The following is a 21,171-nucleotide window of genomic DNA, read 5'->3' as shown; positions in this document are numbered from 1 at the left end:
ACTGCCCATTAATAGATCATGACTGGAAGTTTTAAAAGCCCTGGTTTATATAATGGTCACATAGGAAATGTAATGAATTTGTGGAAAGAGTACACTTTGAGAAAATTTTAATTCCAGTTAGATAAATAAAAGTTTTCATTTAACATCCATTACCGTATAAAACTCTATAATGGTGCTATGTTCTTACCGCTCTTCAAAATTTAGAAAAGAGAATTAAGAGGACAACACTTACTTTCCCAAAGTAGTCAAATAGCATCTTCTCTTGTAGCTTTAATAATATTTACCAACTTGCAAGTAAAACTTAACGTATAAACTTTGTATCCAGGCTATGAGGTATAATTTAAAGCACTCTGGCTTTGGAAATGGGCAGACCTGGGCTCAAGTCCTGGTTCTGCCACTTATTAACTCTGTGACCTTTGTCAGGTTTCTTAACCTCTCTGATTCCCTGTTTATTTGTCTGTCAATGGGGGAAACAACATTTACCCTACTTTGTTGCCGTTGTTGTTGAACAAGCCACATTACTCATGGTCCTATATTTGGTACTTGGTGGGCATGCAATGAATGCCAATTGTTATTATTTCAAGGGTTAAAATATAGACCACTTGTTAAGCTCCTAGCATAATGCCTGGCACAAAGAAACAACAAATATGAACGATCTTTCCATGCCAACAACCAGAGTGGAAATACACTTGTAATCCAAGTGCACAGAAATGTACAAACCAATTATATGATTTTGTACTGCACATGATTTTTAAAGAAAGATATCCACCGGACAAAGTAAAGCACATGGATAACATTGACGCTGTTGGAGAGATTGAGTCCCATTTGTATAAAGTGAAAAATTATTCATCACTGTTGTGGAATTTTTCTTAATTGCCTCACTGATATAGTCATTAAAGTGATCTCAATGCATTCATTCAATAAGCCTAAATTTATTAAGACCTACAATGCCAGGTACTGGGGATAAAATTATTCACAATAAGAAACAGGTTCTAGAAACATGATTAAAGTAACCAATAGTTAGCATTTACTTTTCCTTCCAGGCAGCCCATCACCATGGACCACTGACATCAATATTATCTCTGTGCTTTTTAGCTCTTCCTGATTGTACTCTAACTTTCCTCACCAAGTCAGAGGATGGCCTAAAGATGCTTTGTTGGCATTAACAACAACTCCATGGTCCACTTCTTGGCGATCTACTTTAGATGTTAAAATACCTTCCCATGTTCAAGAATTCCTTGTCTTTGACAGTTTGTCCTCAGCTCTAACTGGACAAGTCCGTAATCCACCTACACGTAATCTTAGTTCCATCTCACCATTGTTTTACTTGCCTCTTACAAAGTAAGCAGTGAAGTTAGCTAAGTATCACATCATTTGGAGTATAAAATGAAAAATGTCCTCCTTTTCTCTATTTTAAAATTTCCATGCCTCCCTCCCTGCTACTTTATTGTATGTCCTGCTTGTGATAGATTTCAAATACATAGTCATCATGGCAATATGGCAGAAAAATGCCCTTTATTCAGATACATAGCATCTGCAGACACTTTCAAATAGTTTTCATTGGGAGTGCTGCAATTTTTGCTAAGAAAAATAACTGCTGAGTGCCTGTGTGCAAAGCTGAAGAGCCTACAAAGATGCCTGAGATAAAATCCCTTCACCAGGGAGTGTATAGTTTAATCAGAGAGATGTCGCATCTACCAATTGCTATAAGGGAGAGAATGACTCACAAGGTGTCTGGGGGAAGGACCATAAAGTTGAATCTCATTCTTAAATTCACACGTACGGTGACTTGGTTCTTATCACTTTTCCAGATGGCTTTTGTTGCCCAAATTAGCTTGTTTGACCAGTGCCTACAACTGAAAAAAAGACATGCATAATTTGGAAAGACAGAAATCTCGAGGTGACAGTATTCCAGATGTGTGATGTTAGTAAAACAAACTCTTCGGCTATCTGTGGAGTTTGGTTGTGCTGTGACATTTGACAAGCGAAAGATGTTTAAAGCTCCACAAAGATTTGCTCTTTGCTCTTCCAAAAAATGGCATAAGAATTTCTTGGGGGTGGATCCATGATTTTAGGACAGAATGCCTTCTACCTGGATATTGCCACCAATTCGCTATATGGTTCACGTTTAAATTCAGAAATAAATATTGCCCAAGCAGCCCCCAGCTTAGAGGGTAGTTTGCAATAAGGAGGAAATCTGGCGAGTTGCAGAAAATTGTTGCTCTGATCACAGAGCTTTAAAATCTGTGAAAAATGGGAATCTTTTTCACTGATGGAGGTCTTTGATCTTAGAAACACTCTGTCAATTCTATTTAAACCAGCAATTTAGAAGTTCCCTAAACCAGATACATAAACTAGCTATCTGAGGGGCATACCTGTAGTAAATCCTGATAGATCAAGTTTTATTAACGGGGCTGCCGCTCACTCATTAACTGAAGTCGCCTTAACTGTGCTCTCATGTGCTCAGCTGATACGGATGGTCTTGCTGTAATATAGCACGTGGGTCCATGCTCCCAATCAGATAGCCAGTCTCCCCTCTTTCCTACCTCTTTTTTTTTTTATTTTTTTTAACATCTATATTGGAGTATAATTGCTTTACAGTGTTGTTAGTTTCTGCTGTATAACAAAGTGGATCAGCTATACATACATACATCCCCATATCTCCTCCCTCTTGTGTCTCCCTCCCACCCTCCCTATCCCACCCCTCTAGGTGGTCACAAAGCATCGAGCTGATCTCCCTGTGCTATAGCTGCTTCCCACTAGCTATCTATTTTACATTTGGTAGTGTATATATGTCCATGCCACTCTCTCACTTCGTCCCAGCTTACCCTTCCCCCTCCCCATGTCCTCAAGTCCATTCTCTATGTCTGCTTTCTTTATTCCTGTCCTGCCCCTAGGTTCTTCAGAACCTTTTTTTTTTTACATTCCATATATATGTGTTTGTTTTCTACCTCTTTAGCTCTTTGTACTGCATTTGGGTAATTTTCTCAGATGTGTTTTTCAGATCTCTTTACAGTTTACTCTTTATTCAACTGGGTCTAACCTGTATTTATTTATAATATCTATCTCTGTTTTAAATTTCAGCTTGTCTATTTGTCAGCAGTAATTGAAAGAATAATTCCATTAATTTGAAGACATTTTATGTGATTCTTGTAAAATCTGACTTGAAATATTTTAAATTCTTTTCACATGTTTTCAGTTCCTACTTTTATATCTTTAGACTTTATAAACATCCTAATTTTAGGATATTTGAACTAGAACTATTGCATAGTTCTAGTTTGTGAAATTCTTGGTGGTGGGGGGGGGTGAGGTGGGGCGCTCCCGATCCCTTTGTCTACAGACCCTTGTTCATGGTGGATGGCTTGTGTGTTTTGTACTCTGGGATTTTGAGGTTTTCTTCAGAGGCCTTTCTTTTTGGTCATCCGGTATAGGCTGAGGGCGAGCGTTTGTCCCTCCGGAGCGGTTTTGTGTGTGCTTTTGTCAGGGCCTCCGGAGTTATCACTGGCTGGGGCCAGCCAGTAGTGGTTCAATCTGGGCTTCGAACCTATGAGGTGTGCCTGTGGTTATCAGTTCTCAGGGAGTCTTTGTTTCACCCTCACTGAGATCCAGGCTAAGACCGTCAAGTTTCTTAACTGTCTCCTTTTACAGGTTGGAGAATTTCTTTTCCTAATCCTCTCTTGGGCAGAGGGGATGGTCTTTTGAGAGTTCCAACTTTATGTGGGAGTCTCAGTTCTAACTCTGGCACTCACACTTCCTGGGCCTTCGTCTCCTGAATCACGTGGATTTACAATCCACATCTCCTGTTACCAAGGCTGGTAAACTGCTCTCCTCTTAAGGCAGACAGCAATAATTCAGAGGCTTAGTTCTGGTTTTCAGATCTCTCTGTGTGTTTGACCCTGGAAAATTCCTTATTTTCTTGAGAACTCAGCTGTGCATTTTAAAAGATATTTATTATATTTTACCCAGAATTTCTAAGCTTCTAATAGCAAAAGATTTTTTCAGGATATCTAGTCTGCCAAGAGCACATCATCATCCTCTGACAGTGTCTGCTAGTGGGTGGAATATGCCTGTCTACAGTCAAAGAGGAGTATGAAGAAGGGGCCCCTGCCCTTTAGAAGCTCATGGACTTTTTCGTCTAACTCATTCATAGGTTCTGATGACTGTTCATTCAGTCTTTCACTGAATCATCCTTACATCTGTAGCATATTCAAGTAAATAGTTAGTTCCTACTATCCAAGCTTTTGTTCATTTATTCAGCAAATATATATTGTGTCCAGCATCTGCTACACGCCGCATATGTGCTCATGCTCAGCAAAAACATATCTGATCCTTATCTTCATGGAGGATGCAAATAATCACATAAGTAAATGCAAAATTACAAATGTAGCAAGTGTCAGAAAGTAAATGTGCATGGTGCTGTGAGATGTGCAATGGGGGATTTACCCAGCTCAAGCCAGAAAGGGCTCATTTGGGGAAGTGAAGAAAGAGTGGTTTTCACTGAGTGAAAGACGGTATATGCAAAGGCGCTGGGTTGAGGATGACGGGCTGAAAGAAGGGTGGTTAAATGGAAGAGGGAATAGAAGAATATGGTCTCAGAAAAGGCTGAGAGGGAGCTAAGAGGCAAACCATGGAAGACGTTGTAGGCTGTGTTAAGGAGTTTTGTATTTATCCTGAGTCATTGAAGGGCTTTAAACAGGGGAATGACACATCTAATTTGCCCTTTGGAAGATCTTTCTGACTTCAGAAAAGAGAACAGATTTGAGGGGGCAGGAGTGACAATGAAACTAGTTAGGAGGCTGTTGTCAGTGGACTGGATGATAATTGCTGGAGCTCGATGCCAGTTTTGGCTTTGTGGATATGACGACATGGACAGATTTGAGATTTATTTTGCAGGTGAAATTATCAGGGAGAAGAAGAGAGATGGCCTAAGAACAATTCCAAAGTTTTAGGCTTATGTAACTGGATGGCTGGTGGTGCTCCTTTACTGAGATGGGGAACACTGGAAAAGGACAAGGTTTGGTGGAAAGGCCATTGGTTTTTCTTTTGTACATATTGAGTTTGAGGTTTTTGAAACATCTAAGAGGAAAATATCAAGAGGCAGTTGGATATATGGGTCTAAAGTTCGGAGAAGAAATCTTGGGACATAAATATGTGAGTAATTTTTTATAGGTGATGATTAGATGAGATTTCCTATGGAGAGATGATAGATATCCCTTGAATACAGAGACATGGAGGTTATTGGTGACTTTAATAAGCTCCCACTATTTTCTCAAGTGCCATTCTAAATGCTTAACATGCACTGACTTAATCTCCAAACAAGTCTCTGAGGTTGGTACACTTATCCCACGCAGGACATGAGGAAACTGGTAGCCAAAGAGGAGCCATGACTTACATAGTAGGAGAACAGGGATTTGAACCCAGACAGTCTGGCTGTGGAGTTCATGTTCCTAACCACTATGCTATACTGCTGCTCAATACGTGGGTGCACAAGAAAGTATTTGTATCATCGGGGAGCCAAGGCTCATCCATCTACAGATACTGAAAATGTTTGTGGTTATATAATGCCTTTGGAGCAAAAGTATAAACTAATGTTGATTCAAGTACTTTGTTAAAACTCCTTCTTGGCTTTCTATTATATAACAAGACAGGCACAAATGGAAGTGTCCCTAGACCGGCTTTAGCTTTAAGCAGTGACCTTTAACAAATATGTGCACGTTATTCATTTAATTGCACCTGTAACTATGTGGTGGCCTCGCTGCTGAGGGTATAATAGGTAAGTAAGCAGAACCCACAGCAGTCTGAAGCCACTTGCTCCTCTGCCAAGATGTGTCATTTGTGAGTTTCATTAACCAATGTCCCAAAATAAGTGACCTTTTCCAGGTCCCTGGGGAGTGGCTTTAACTCCATCGTGTGTGTGTTTCTTTTCCTCCTAAGGATTTAACAACACCGAGAGAACATGTGACAAAGAGTTTATCATACGTAGAACAGCCACCAATCGCGTACTGAACGTCCTCCGTCACTGGGTCTCAAAGCACGCACAGGTAATTCAGTGGCCTCGGTAATTACTTTCAAGGATTTGTTTTAAAACCAACTTTTTAAGTCATTACAACGCCTTCTGATTCTTTGGAGCTGGAGTCTGAAACCTTGAAATTGGAACATAGGAAGGGAAGAAGCTGGAGGGTGGGCATACAGATCAAAGCAAACAAACGTGTACCGCTAACATCTGCTGTTTCAGATCTGCAAAGGGCACGACACAAGAGGTCAAGCAGGGCTGCCCTCTGCCCTCATCTCTCAGGCAACAGCACCCACTGCGGGCACTAGAGCTGTGGCAGGGCCACTGTCCCCTGCCACCCGGGAGCACTGTTCACAGGGCCCTCTCTGTAAGTGGAGTTGGCTCACCTGGGGTGGTACCTCTTGGAAGTAAACAGCAGGTGCCCCTAGAAGTAAGCAACATTCTGGTACCAGACACTCTGGCGTCTGGTCAGGGAGTGTTTTCTCAGCCCGATTCAGAAGATACTTTGCCTCATGCCCTTTGATGTTTTGGTTTCTAGTACGGTTGTCTCTTGAACAATGTGATGGTTAGGAGTACCAGCCCTCTGTGCAGTGGAAAATTTGCATATAACTTATAGTTGGCTCTCTGCACCCATGGTCATGTGATATATGTGGTTCTTCCATATCTGAGGATTCAACCAACTGCAGATTGTGTAGTACCGTAGAACTTACTCTTGAAAGACATCCACATACAAGTGGACCCATGCAGTTCAAATCTGTGTTGTTCAAGAGTCTAAGGTACTCTGTTTTTAAACTGCATCATGCTGACAGGACACCTGCTTGTTATCTATTTGTGTGTTTTCAGTGCAAGTTTATAGAATTTATATGGATTTCACCGTCTCACAAAATAAAGCAAGGGCCCCCTTTGCCTCATTGATTCAAGGCATGAATTGTGCCCAACGATGCCCCCACTGCCAAATAGAGGGTGGGCCCTCCTGGACACGGGCTGGCTAGCACCCAGCAAGGAGAGTTTGAGAGAGAGAAGGGGGCCCTTCATGGCTCAGATCAGAACATGGGAAACATAAAATGTGAGTTAGCTAATGAGTAGAGAAAAAGAAAAAATGCAAGGAATTCCCATGGCTCACTTCATTTTATTCTCAGAGGTCTACCGCCTGGCCCTTGGTCATGACCGTTCATCAGAGAGAGTCACATGAGGGCCAGGCTTCTGAAACCCCTGTGGCAAGACAATTCACTAATTGGAAGAAGTGGGATTTGGACCTCACCACCAGTTAGCCTGTGACAACTCTTAAATACTAATTAAAGTAAAAACAAAGACAGCACATTAAGTAAAGTATGTAAGCATTTCATCTTACACATCTTTAGTAAATAAAAATGGATCCTGTATGACCCAAATTCTGAGAACCATCCTTAGCTCATTGAAATGTCTAGTCTCTCTTTTCCACAGTCTCAGTGGGCCGCTTTGAATCGCTTTTGCCTCATTGCAGATAAAACATGAGTCATGTTTCTCCTGCACCTGACAGTCCATCCCATCATCTCTAGTTTTTGACTCAGAGTTTTGGCTTCTGATTCTTGGATCCGACAGTGGCTTAGAGATGCAGAGTAGCTTTGATAGACAAAATTGAGCAGATGCTAATTTGCTCTCTTCCCCGGTCACAGCTTGGCCCCTGCAAGTTCATGCCAAGACTCAAAGTCACAGCCCAGGTTTCCCTGGCCCCAGCTCCCTCCTCTCCTCCCTCAGGAGCTCTAACCCTGCTTCCCCATCAGCCTCACTTTCCTTTTATCAATCCCCAGTGCCCTCTTTTTCTTTTTTTATAAATTTATGTATTTATTTGTTTTTATTCTTGGCTGCGTTGGGTCTTCGTTTCTGTGCACGGGCTCCCTCCAGTTGCCGTGAGCGGGGGCCACTCCTCGCCACGGTGCACGGGCCTCTCATCACGGTGGGCCTTTCCCACTGCAGAGCATGGGCTCCAGGTGCACGGGCCTCAGCAGTTGTGGTATGTGGGCTCAGTAGTTGTGGCTCACAGGCTCAGTAGTTGTGGCCCATGGGCTTAGCTGCTCCGTGGCATGCGGGATTCTCCTGGATGAGGGCTTGAACCCGTGTCCCCCGCATTGGAAGATGGACTCTTAAACACTGCACCACCAGGGAAGCCCAGTGCCCTCTTTTTCTAATCTCAACAGGGATCCCTCACAATTCACGTATAACTCTTATAGTAGCTGGAAAAGTACCACAAATCAAATTACAGTAGGCTAGGGTTATTTTACTTTTGGTAAAGAGAATTCATAGATGGGAAGAGATTGGTGTGCTGAATCCGTCACTTATAGTTAAGAGATTAAGAGCAAAATGTTATCATTGATTTGATAGCTACGTTGTACACGCATGTATACATGTGTGCATACAGGCAATATCAAGTTGAATAGCACCAAGCCATTGGAATAGAAAATGGATTGATGTGAAGGCAAGAGTCTCTTTATTCAGATTGTCTTGGTGGCCTTTAGTTCTAATCCAAAAAGCCCCTAGGTGTTGTCTTTTGTTTGGACAGTTCAGATACTTTGCAGCCTGTTACTTCAGATGTGCTCACACATGGGAAAGCACTTTGTAATCAATTCCCATTAGAGGACCACACTGGGAAGCCCAGCTTCCCAGACCCTCTCCACATCAGGGGGTACATCGCTACCTGGGTGGATGGTACAAATTGCTCAGGCATCCAGTCTTTTCTCTCGTCAGAATTACGATATAAAATTTAGACCCCGACGTGCCGAAGGCAGTTCTTACCACTCACTCATTTGTCTTTTCTTACTTTCCCTGCAAGAGTGAGTGGATTGTGGGGATCTGTGGTTAGTGTTCGATTGTCCTGGTATAACTTCATCATGTGCACAGCCTGTCACCTTATCTCATTCAGCCGAGTTCTCCATCATCCTCTGTGTTAAGTGCGTGAGGTGCAGGGTGTTTCTGTAACATTTCTGCTTTTTGGCAAGTGCTTTAGGACTTTCTTTGCTGGTGTCAGTGTCCAGGTCTCCTTTCCTCCCTTTACTGATTTGCTTTAGGCTTGACTTGAGCCCAGGTCTGTCCATTCCAAAGCCAGAGTGCTTTTAATTACACCTCATGGCCTGGATCCAAAGTTTAGACTTTAGATTTCACTTGCAAGTTGGTAAACAACACTTACAAGAGAAGTTGCTATTTGACTATTTTGGGAAAGTCAGTGCTTTCCTTTTAATTCTCTCTTCTGAATTTTGAAGGGCAGTAAGAGCATAGCACCATTATAGAGTTTCATATGGATTTTAAACAAAACCTTTATTTATCCAACTGGCATTACAAGTAAAATGTAATTAAATTCAATTTTAATTACATTTTATTTTAAATGTAATTAAAATTAAAATGTACTCTTTCTCCAAATTCATTACGTTTCCTATGTGACCATTATAGAGACCAGACCAGTCCTAATCTCTTAATGGAGAGTGGGATCAATTTAGTGGGTTGTTACCAAGAGCAGGTCTGGATTAGTAAATAGTTCCAGTGGACAGAACTGGTTCAGCTCACGGTCCTAGAGGCCCCATTGTGTGCCCAGCGTCTCCTCTCACCTCTGCGGCACAGCCCCAGCCAGGTGAGTTAGAGGAGGTGGGAGCGCGGCCCCTGAGTTGAGGGACCCTAAGCAGGGTGACCACCACGGTGCTTAAAGAAGGATTAACAGCACAGCTTGATGCCTTTATTCAGGTTTATCTAAAGGTCTCTACTCTTCCAAAGGCAACGTCCAGCTGTGAGATGAGACTGCTGGTCTGAAAACTTGGGCTATAATCTGACTCTGCCAGGTTGTCTTTGGTTTTCACATCACGAATGAAGGGCTGGGACAAGAGGGGTTTTGTTATCTGATTCATTCAGTATCAGTTGAGTCCATTTAAGGAAGAATGTAGCATTATTGTGGCTACCTGAAGTAGTAGCTTTTAAAAAAATGAGTAGGGAGTTGTACTCATTTCACAAAGCAGTGCAGCGTGCTAACAATTGCATTTTTTCTCACATGGTAGACTAAGTAGGGACACCATTGCAAATTGTAGAAAACCGGAAAGCCACAGCGAAACAAGGTATAAATCTGTCTCCAAATGATCTAGAAAATCGAGTCTCCTACAAAGTATTGGATATCATGCATTTATTTCTCATTTCTCATCAAAGGTAACTAATATCGGCAGATACTACCCTGAACTTATTTCAGGAGAAATAAAGAGCTGCAGAAGTATGGGTGTCGGTTCTCCAGAGATATAAAATTTCCCTAGGATGTCACCTTCAACTCTCCCCATCCCCCCAAAGATAGTGCTAGAATGCCATTTCTTCTCCTGGAATCTTCTAGCCTTTTCTTTAGTATTTGGTAAAGCTAAAATATTTCTTTTTTTTCCTGATTCTAAAAATTTTCATCTGTGAACATACTCTGCCCTGATTGCTCCTCATTTTGTAGTGCTTTTTCACTCATTTTTTTCCTTCCATGTTGAAAGTGAAGCCACAAGGCCGAGCTGAGTTTTTCCCATATGCCTTGTCTATGCATCGCAGCTCAGAGTCGGGGAGGACCTGTGTTTTTCTTCCAGCTCCACCATTATATCTTCTCTGGGGCCCTGAGCTGGTCACTCAGTCTCTCTGGGCGCTAATTTCCCCCTCTAAAAAAGAGAACAACCATCCCTGTTTTACCGCACCTACGGATGTGGTGAGAATTAAAGGTGACGTTGGATTAAGAAGCATGAAGGGCATAAAATACAACATAGGTGCCTATGACTATACCCCTTCCAGCTGAGGCCAGGAGAGATACACACTTCCTCTCCCTCCAACCAGCCTGGAAGCTCCGTCCAGACAAGGATCTTTGTATCTCCTTTCACTGGCTCCGCAATGCTGAGTATGTGGTAGAGGCCCAGTAATGGTTGTTGAGTTTATATTTTAATGTTGCTGTTGTTCATTCTCTCCAGGAAGTCATTTTCTAGCCTTTCAAGTTTCCAAAGTCAGCCAAGTCAGAGACTACAACCACTAGTGGACCAGAAATCAGGGCTGTGAGTAGAGAGACTCTGAGTAAAGGAAGTGTTTTCACTAGGTGTCCTGCTGGACAGCCTTACATGGCATTCACACAATTCCAAGGTGTCTGCATATTTCAGGACTGTAGAGCTTTTTAAAAAAAATTTTTTAAATTGAAGTATGTACAATATTTTATAAGTTACAGGTGTACAATATAGTGAGTCACAATTTTTAAAGGTTATACTCTATAGCTATTATAAAATATTGGCTATATTGCCCCATGTTGTACAATATATCCTTATAGCATATTTTATACACAGTAGTTTGTACCTCTTAGCCCCTTACCCCTATATGGCCCCCCCTCCTTCCCTCTCCCCACTGGTAACTACTGGGGTATTCTCAATATCTGTGAGTCTGCTTCTTTTGTGTTGTATTCATTAGTTGTTGTATTTTTTAGTTTCCACATATAAGTGATATAATACAGTATTTGTCTTTCTCTGTCTGACTTATTTCACTTAGTCTAATACCCTGCAAGTCCATCCATGTTGCTACAAATGGCAAAATTTCATTCTTTTTTATGGCTAATATTCCATTGTATATATATGTGTGTGTGTGTGTGTGTGTGTGTGTGTGTATCTCACTCTTCTTTATCCATTCATCTGTTGATGGACATTAAGTTGCTTCCATATCTTGGCAATTGCAAATAATGCTGCTATGAACATTGGGGTGCATGTATATTTTTGAATTAGCGTTTCTGCTTGTGTCCTCTGTGCACAGCCAGGGAGGGACTTGGAGGCTGGCTATAAACAGCTTAGATCTACACTCGAGTCTCTGTGGAAGGTCTCGTATGTATAATCTACAGCAATTTTGATTTTCCTGAGTTGTCTTATTGATCAACTAATTCTGAAAAAATTCTCTGTCCACTTGTTTGTGGGATTTTACAGACCATGGAATGGCACTGATAAAGGAGCCTCCAGCTGTGTCCACAGGTTACGATTTGCTTCATCAGACAAGGGATACCATCTGAATGACAAGTGGCTGAGAATGAAACAGTCATTTATTTTCTTAATTCTAGGCCAAAGGAAATTAGCCTACATGTTTTAAAAGTGTAAGGTCAGGGCTTCCCTGGTGGCGCAGTGGTTGAGAGTCCGCCTGCCAATGCAGGGAACACTGGTTCGTGCCCCGGTCCGGGAAGATCCCACATGCCGTGGAGCGGCTGGGCCCGTGGGCCATGGCTGCTGAGCCTGTGCGTCCGGAGCCTGTGCTCCACAACAGGAGAGGCTGCAACAGTGAGAGGCCCGCGTAAAAAAAAAAAAAAAAAAAAAAAAAGTGTAAGGTCAGACTGAAATGGCCTACTTACCTAAAAATCTTCTTCCCAAAGGAGTTTATGGAGGGAATATTGCTACTCCCTTTTCAGTTTGCTCACCTCCTTCATTCATTTACTAATAAGAACTGAGCCCCAGAGTGTTCCAGACACTGGGGTAGACGTGAGCATGAGCAAAATCCAGACACTGACTGAGTCGGGGTAACAGGCCTTAAGTCCCCAGCAGAGAGGTCTCCAAAAATCCCACCAAGTGCCACAAAAGGAGGAGCTGGCCACTGTCCCATCCACCACATCCAGTAGGAACCAGCTCCAGGCTCCACCTGCTCCAGAATATCAGATTACCTTCCTTCCCTGGAAGGTCAAAGTGTTAGCAAGAAAACAGAGAGGAGGTTGTGGAGAGAGAAGAAGGGGCCTCCCATGTGGGCTTCTAGGCTTGAGGCAGGCCAGGCAGAGGCAGGAGGGAAATGGCTTATTCTGGACTGAAATGGAACTTGGATTAATATATTGGATTGGACATTCTGATTGAAGAGATTGTTCTTGTAACTAAAGCTTCTGGATGGCTTTAGTGCCCGCCCTAAAGGGTGGGGAAGGATGGCCTACAGAGCAATTTAATGAGATCTATGAAAAATAGTACCACCGCCTGATTATTTCATTATTGTTCATGGTACAGGAAGTGTAGGTCGCCTTGGCAAGAGTAATTTCACAGACTTTGTCAAAATAACTCAACTCTTATGTTTCTAACTCACTTCAGTCCTCTTACCTTCATTGTATGATGGACCAAGAGCATATTTAGCTGCTGATGAAGAACTCCTAGTTTATATGCTTTTTTGCATTTTATTGAGATATTACAGACTTCAAGTAAAGGGCACTGAACATGGGTATAACTCAATGACTTTTTACCTATGAACACACCTGTACAACTCCCACCCTGAGCAAGAAATGGAACATTTCTGGCACTGGAGAAGCATCTCCCAGTCAAATGTCTCTCTTGCTGGGCATTGCTCAGTTTTCTGTTACTTTTAGTATTGTTCTTATTGATATTATATACTTGTTATATATCAGGATTAAGCCCTTTATCTGCCAGTTACATTCATTTCCCCCAGTTTGTTCTTTTTAAAAAAAATTTTTATAGTTGATTTACAATGTTGTGTTAATTTCTGCTGTACAGCAAAGTGATTCAGTTATACATATACTGAGTTGGCCATAAAGTTCATTTGGGTTTTTCTGTAACTTTTGTCCACCCCAATATATACATTGTTTTTTATATTCTTTTCCATTATGGTTTATCACAGGATATTAAATATAGTTCCCTGTGCTATACAGTAGGACCTTGTTGTTTACCCATTCTAGATATAACAGTTTGCATCTGCTAACCCCAAATTCCCAATCCATCCCTCTCCCACCTCCCCTCCCTCTTGGCAACCACAAATTTGTTCTCTATGTCTGTGAATCTGTTTCTGTTTTGTAGATAGGTTCATTTGTGTCACATTTTAGATTCCACATATAAATGATATCATATGGTATTTGTCTTTCTCTTTCTGACTTACTTCACTTAGTATGATAATCTCTAGGTTCATCCATGTTGCTACAAATGGCATTATTTCATTCTTTTTTATGGCTGAGTAATATTCCTGTGTGTGTGTGTGTGTGTGTGTGTGTGTGTGTGTGTGTGTGTGTATGTATATACCACATCTTCTTCATTCATAAATGTCCATCATAAATGTCGATGGACATTTAGGTTGCTTCCATGTCTTGGCTATTATGAATAGTGCTTCTATTAACATAGGGGTGCATGTATCTTTTAGAATTATAATTTTGTCCAGGTATATGCCCAGGAGTGGTATTACTGGATCATTCGGCAGCTCTATTTTTAGTTTTTTGAGGAACCTCCATACTGTTTTCCACAGTGGCTGTACCAACTTACATTCCCACTAACAGTGTAGGAGGGCTCCCTTTTCTCCCTCTCCAGCATTTATTATTTGTAGACTTTTCAATGATGGCCATTCTGACAGGTGTGAGGTGGCACCTCATTGTAGTTTTGATTGCATTTCTCTAATAATTAGCAATTTTGAGCATCTTTTCATGTGCCTATTGACCATCTGTATGTCTTCTTTGGAGAAATGTCTATTTAGGTCTTCTACCAGTTTTTCGATTGGGTTGTTTTTTTGTTGTTGAGTTGTATGAGCTGTTTGCATATTTTGGAAATTAAGCCCTTGTCAGTCGCATCATTTGCAAATATTTTCTACCAGTCCGTAGGTTGTCTTTTCGTTTTGTTTATGGTTTCCTTAACTGTGCAAAAGCTTGTAAGTTTGATTAGGTCCCATTTGTTTATTTTTGCTTTTATTTCTATTACCTCCCCCAGTTTGTTCTTTTGCTTTTAACATTGTGTATGATACTTTTAAAATTTATGTTCATAAGGGTGTAAGTATGTATACATTTATAAGAGGGTTTTATATATACTTTATCATAGAAATATATACACATACTCACACAGACCCTATTAGTCTTTTTATTAAAAAATATATTCTATAATGCTATTTGTATGCTATTGTATATTAGCTGCATGGTAGGGTATAAAAATAGGTCAACTTAAAAGGAGGCAGTTATGAGGTGACAGTGTCACTTTATAGTCATTCTTACTTGTATCCTTTACAAACTAGATTAACTACCATACGTGTATCAAGGAAAGGACAAAGAAAGGACAAACCTAGTAAATTTTTATCATCCACAATTGATTGTCAGAGTGAGAGAGTGCTTAGGGAAAACAACGGCTTTCAAAAATTCTAATATGAAGCCTATTGTATTTGAGTAGCCCAAAATAATCTTTTAAACGGAAAATAAATATTATCATATAACCTGAAAAAATATATTCTATAACACTTTCTGAACACAATTAACAAATAAATGTAGTTTGGGGTATAAAACAGGACTTAGCAGCCCTCACAGCCCCACTCTGTAGTCACTCAGAGCAGCAGAGGTGAAAGTTCTTACGCCTCCAAAAATCCTAGTAGGAGCTGAACCCAGGCCGTCTGTCCATGTTCCATGGATCCCGAGCAGAGGGGCCTTCAGAATCTTGTTGGAAAAGCAGGATGATGTGGGTAAGAGCACAGGCTTCAGAGTCAGAGTTGCCTGGATTGAAACCCTGCCCTATCGTGTGTCAGCTCCGTGGCTGAGCAAATGGTTTAGCTCCCCCAGGCCTCCGTTTCTTCTTCTATAAAGTGGGGATGGTACTGCTTACTCCTTGGGGTTGTGAGGGGTTACGGAAGGTAACTCCTGTTCGAGTAACTGTTCTGGGTGGATGCTCAGAACACTACAGATGGCTGCTCTTGGTAGAGCCCTGTGAGGGTGCGTCTGGGCTGAACCCAGGCTTTCAGACAAAATGCCGTTACCCCTATTTGACCAGTGAAGCCGTTAGGTCTCAGGGAGGTTCGATCAGCACTGCCCAGTGAACTTTCTACAGTGGTGGAAATGTTCTACGTGCGTAGCATCCAGAGTAGTAGCCTCTGGCCCCGAGTGACTGGTGGCTACAGAATAACAAGCACAGTTCCAGGCCGCTCAGAAGTCCAGCAGTGAGCCAGACCCAGCTCTGATGTCTGGCTCAGAATTCTTTCCACACTCCCCTGCAGTGCCCCGTTCCTCAGAAGCAGGAACCTGATGGATGGTCCCCGCTATGGCCCCAATGAGCCTGCTGAAGAGGGACACACCCATACTGGGCTTATGTAGACAAAAGCAAAACCTTTATGTAACGTTGGTGTTGGGGTTATAAATCTGACGGAGAGGATGATGGCTTTCTCCCAGTAAGAAAGTACAATGAGCATCCTTAGGCTTGGTTTGGGCCTGCAGCCCCAGGCCAGCGGTACAGTGAGAACATGCCCTGTTGACTTATTGAGGCAGAAAAGTGGGTGCTGCTGTGATGGCCAGTGCTTAGTATGTTCAGAGACCTCAGGGACCAGGGTGTCCTAAAATGGGAGTTTATCATTTCATCTCCTGTTTCTTATTTTGACAGATGACAGGGGGCCCTTTAAAATTTTTTAATTTGTTGACGTTGCTTAGTAAAACACAAAATCCAGCATCAGATTAAAGCACTAAGTTCAGATTTATCCTTTGCTGCAAATCGGAAACGGAGGTTGGGCCAGGACAAGCGCAGTACGGACTTTTGTTGTGGGCGGGAGAATGAAATGCATAAAAAAGAACCAACTACTGAGCTCCCATCGCCTCGACGGACAGCTCTCCGCCTGCTTCCAGCCCTGTCCTCTCCTCTTCTCGGGCTCAGCCCCCTTCTTGTCTGTACTCACTCCTACCAGTCTGCCGTGGAGGACTTGCCCTGTCCACATGCACTGCCTAGTGTCTGCTCTTGGGCCACAGATCTTCTTTCCACTCACAAGGCAGCCTTCGGAGTAGGGTTGCCTGACCTTGGAGCTCTCTCAGGAGAAAGAGAGCTTCCCTGTCCACAGTACTGTCTGCCACACGTGGGTGCTTCCTGACCTCACACTCCTGAAGATGCCCAGAACTTTACAAACGCCCCATTCCCGAATCCTCACCACAGCTGGATGAGATTTCCCAATGTCCACTCCCAGGGTAGATGTGTCCCTGGCACGAGCTGGGAGGAGAGGTGATGGGATTCCAGGCAAATGATCTCTGGGCCAGCCTGGGGTTTGAGATTGTTTTAGTTACGATATGGGACATACCATCCCTTACGGGAAATTGAAAACCTAACCCCCCACCTAGAAGGCAGTTTCCTCTCTGAGGATGCATTCTGAATGACAGAGGATGCATTCTGAATGACAGACTTCCAGTGTTTTCAAAACATTCTTTAACAATACTGTATTGTTAAAGCAGTCTTCAAATACTAAGTCCTTTACTCCTCACTCCAGCCTTTTGAGAGAGGGAAGGTATAATCCCAGCTTTGTAGATGGGGAAATTGAAGGCTGGAGATGAAACAGTTTGCCCAAGATGATGCAGGTGGCAAGTGGCAGAACCAGGTTTCGCACCCGGGCTGCTGGCTGCCCAGCTCAGGCTCTTAACCAACAATCCCACAGCCTCCCCATCTCTCCGGCCAACGCTTGGGATGCAAACCACTCAAAATGTAAAGTAAAACACTTCTGACTCAAAACAGTGAGCGTATCTTTGTTAGCACTGACACTGCTTCCCCTCTCTGTCTTCTCTTAGAAAAGTTACTTTCATCCTAGACTCTGTGTCACTTAGACAAAGGATTTGTATTTGCTAAAGGTTGATGGGGGGCAGAGCCCTTTCTTTCTCCCTTCCAGAAGCCACTGCAGTGCCTCCTGCATTCAGACAGCGATTAGCAGGCTCCTGTGTACCAGTCTCCGCCGGTCACTGGCCAGGGCAGGAGTTGGGGCTGGTGCTGTCCACGGTCACAGGTCAGAAAACCCCCGCTATTCTCCAGACCTCAGGACCCCAGACAGTCCCCCACTATCCCAGGTGGATTGGGATGCAGCCCCACCGCTCAGGGGCCCCTAAGTACGAGGAGGCTTCTGGGCCTTCCCCTGCCAGTGGGTTCTTGCAGGGGGGGGATGCCAGGAACAAGAAGAGAGAATTCAGTCACAATGTGAGATGCTGGCAGCTATGAAAAATTTATTTTTAATGATAAATTAGTCATCTACTGCTTCAACCTTGCAAATGCTTTTATAAAAATGAACAAATGGGAATATAATCCGTGAGCCACATACTTTTTATATTGGCCTCGTCCTTATTAATTGGTCCGCATTTGCTTCTAGCTGTCCACACCACCACCGTTGACCTCTGAATGTCTAAGCTATGAAATCTCAAACATCCACCAGGTACAAACCAGCGTTTGTTCACAAGCTCAGACTTCCCATGAAGGCAGCCAAAATGAAATAGGAAATGCTGTCTTCAGTTTAATTAGGACAGCAACTTAAAGTCCTTTCGGCTCCTACTGATTTCCTGGACACGTAGCTGGTACTTATTTTCACCTATGTGTTGTTGTTTTTGACATTGTTCTCTCCTCCGCTCAGAATAGCATCACATTTCACTTTAATTTCTGGGTCAAAAAGGACTCACGTGAGGAGAGAAATCTGGAAACCTGAATTCTAGTCTGGATTCCAGTATGTGCTGACTGTAAATTTGTAAAATTGGCCTAATCATCTGTATGGGGTTCTTCTGCAGAAAAGAATGATTTGTCAAATTGCTCTAGAAAATATAATATATAAGAAGCTATTATCTGATAAATATGGGTTCTCTCTTTTTTTTTTTTTTAATCTTGAAGACAGATCCTAACTCTTTTTCTCTGGTCCAAGCAAACAACCAAGTAAGAAGATCCTAGTTCCTTGAACTGCTTACCAGAGCTTTTTCTTATCTTTTATGCATCCCTGTTGTTATCCTTTAAACTCTCCTTAAGCTTTCCATGCTTGTCTTTTAAAAAATGCTTGGCAATGGGGCTTCCCTGGTGGCGCAGTGGTTGAGGGTCCGCCTGCCGATGCAGGGGACATGGGTTTGTGCCCCGGTCCGGGAAGATCCCACATGCCGCGGAGCGGCTGGGCCCGTGAGCCACGGCCGCTGAGCCTGCGCGTCCGGAGCCTGTGCTCCGCAACGGGAGAGGCCACAACAGTGAGAGGCCCACGTACTGAAAAAAAAAAAAAAAGCTTGGCAAGACATTTACAACAGGATTTATTCAAGTCAGTGTGAAATAGAATTAAGAGTTTAAGAAGCCAGCGTCTTAAATGGAACTTATTTTCAGTTTCCATTAGTTGCTGAGACAGAAATTTCGTTTTCCCTTTAGAACTAGTGGGATTCTTTAACCTTTTGTGGATGGAGTTTGTTGACAGAGAAAATGCGGAGAAGCACACATGGGATTTTATGTACTTTGATAGCTTCTTATCTCTGCTGTAAGAGTTTTCTGATGAAGGTGCCATAGTGGGTCCTCATTTTTCCCAGTTTGCATTCTGCATGCTCATAATCACTCTTGGACGTTGGAAGCGTTTCTGGAGACCATGGCGTGCAGTCGAGTCCTCAGGACTAGCAACCCTCCATCACTTTAAGTCACCTTAGGACTCCAAGGAGCCCGCTTAACGTTGGTGCATCAAATTGTTCATTCGGGTCTAAGGTTTTGTCTCACCTGCTGCCATTTTCTTTGTGTTTCTCTCCTCGCCACTCTGCTCCAAGTCTGTCACCAACCTATATTTCATCTCCTGGTATAAAGTTTCTCTCTGGATGGATGTCAAAGGTTCTAATTCTACCACATTCCTATGACTCTGAGTCTCTTCTCTGTGGGGGAAACCGACCAGCTGTTTATCAGTTTTTTCCCCTCATGAATCCAGGAAGGGAGAACAAAGCATAGCTTAGAGAACACATTCTAGCATTTTCCTAAGGCTTTTATTCGAGTTAAATTTTCTTGGCATGTGGCATTAATTAACTAAGAAGGTTATAAAATCAGGATTAAAATCAGGCCCTTCATTGACATATATACACTACCAAATGTAAAATCGATAGCTAGTGGGAAGCAGCCACATAGCACAGGGAGATCAGCTCCGTGCTTTGTGACCGCCTAGAGGGGTGGGATAGGGAGACACAAGAGGGAGGAAATATGGGGATATATGTATATGTATAGCTGATTCACTTTATGAAGCAGAAACTAACACACCATTGTAAGGCAATTATACTCCAATAAAGATGTTAAAAAAAAAAACCCAAACAAACAAACAAAAAAACCCCAGGCCCTTCCAAACTTTTCTTTCTCCCTCCAATCCTTGCCATTGTCTTGAAAGCTACAATCCATATCAATTAACCACCTATCTAGAAACCAATGGAAAACACAGCATGTGGAAAAATTCTCTTTTTTTCTGATAAATGCTTTTTAAACAGGCTGATTCTCTTTTGAACCTTAAAGATGTAAGCTTGGGAGCTATCTGATTTCAAGGTTGTAGGGCAATATTTAAAATTCTTATACACACAGCTCTTCAGGTCTAGAGGCTGAATTTTAGCAAGTCATTCACATGCAGAGTCATTTATTAGAAAATGATCAAACAAATGATTTTCTGCATGGCTTTTTCCTTCTCTCTGAGTTGGTGTCATTCATTGCCGTCTGCCTCTTCCCAGTTATTTTTGTTCTGACATAGCTTCCACACTTTGCATTGTGCCTTCTCCTCGTAGCCTCCCACTTCACATCTGCTAAACTAATTTCCCAAACTGCCAGTTTAAGAAGAATTAGGTAGCTTATTACCACTTGTCTCAAAGTTAAGAACCCTTCCCAGGAACTTTTATCCGTTCATCCAACAAATATTTGAGGGCCCACCAGGAGCACCCGTGCTTACCAAATTTGGGGTTTAATTATATCTGGACTTTACTACCTTTTCCTGGTACATAATAAGCTCCTACATGATAGTCAGGCACACATTTCCTATATATCCTGTCCCTCTTTGAAGATTCTAAATCTTATGAGTAATTAATAACTAGTAAGTGTTGAACAGGTATTGGAAGGTTTAGAATTACTATGGTATTGCTCCGTAGGGTTTCCTTCCAAACTTAATGCCCTTCCTTAAAATTTTCAGTTAGGCTGTTCTTTTTTTTTAAAATGATTTTTTTGATGTGGACCGTATTTTTTTAAGTCTTTATTGATTTTGTTACAATATTGCTTCTGTTTTATGATTTGGATTTTTGGCCACAAGGCATGTGGGACCCTAGCTTCCCAACCAAGGATCGAACCTGCATCCCCTGCATTGGAAGGCAAAGCCTTAACCTCTGGACCACCAGGGAAGTCCCAGGCTGTTCTTTCTATAGTGCAGACAAAACCAAATTTTATAGTGGTTAAAATCTTTTTGTAGTTTGGTGATGAGAAATGCTGGAAAACCCTACTGTTCACTTTTCCAGT

The 21,171-nt window shown here is 42.3% G+C and overlaps 1 protein-coding gene across 2 annotated transcripts in view; it reads left to right on the top strand.

Moving 5' to 3' along the window:
• RASGRF2 (Ras protein specific guanine nucleotide releasing factor 2) overlaps positions 1–21,171 on the top strand; it is a 227,838-nt gene that overhangs the window by 171,145 nt on the left and 35,522 nt on the right. For both annotated transcript variants that reach the window (XM_082836364.1, XM_082836363.1), the window contains exon 18: positions 5,935–6,041. In XM_082836364.1, the coding sequence (XP_082692490.1) occupies positions 5,935–6,041 (107 nt within the window). The remainder of the gene's footprint in view (positions 1–5,934; positions 6,042–21,171) is intronic.

Source organism: Leucopleurus acutus (assembly GCF_964270905.1).
Source record: "Leucopleurus acutus genome assembly, chromosome: 3".
NCBI lineage: Eukaryota > Metazoa > Chordata > Mammalia > Artiodactyla > Delphinidae > Leucopleurus > Leucopleurus acutus.
This window is presented reverse-complemented; position numbering and strand designations above follow the sequence as displayed.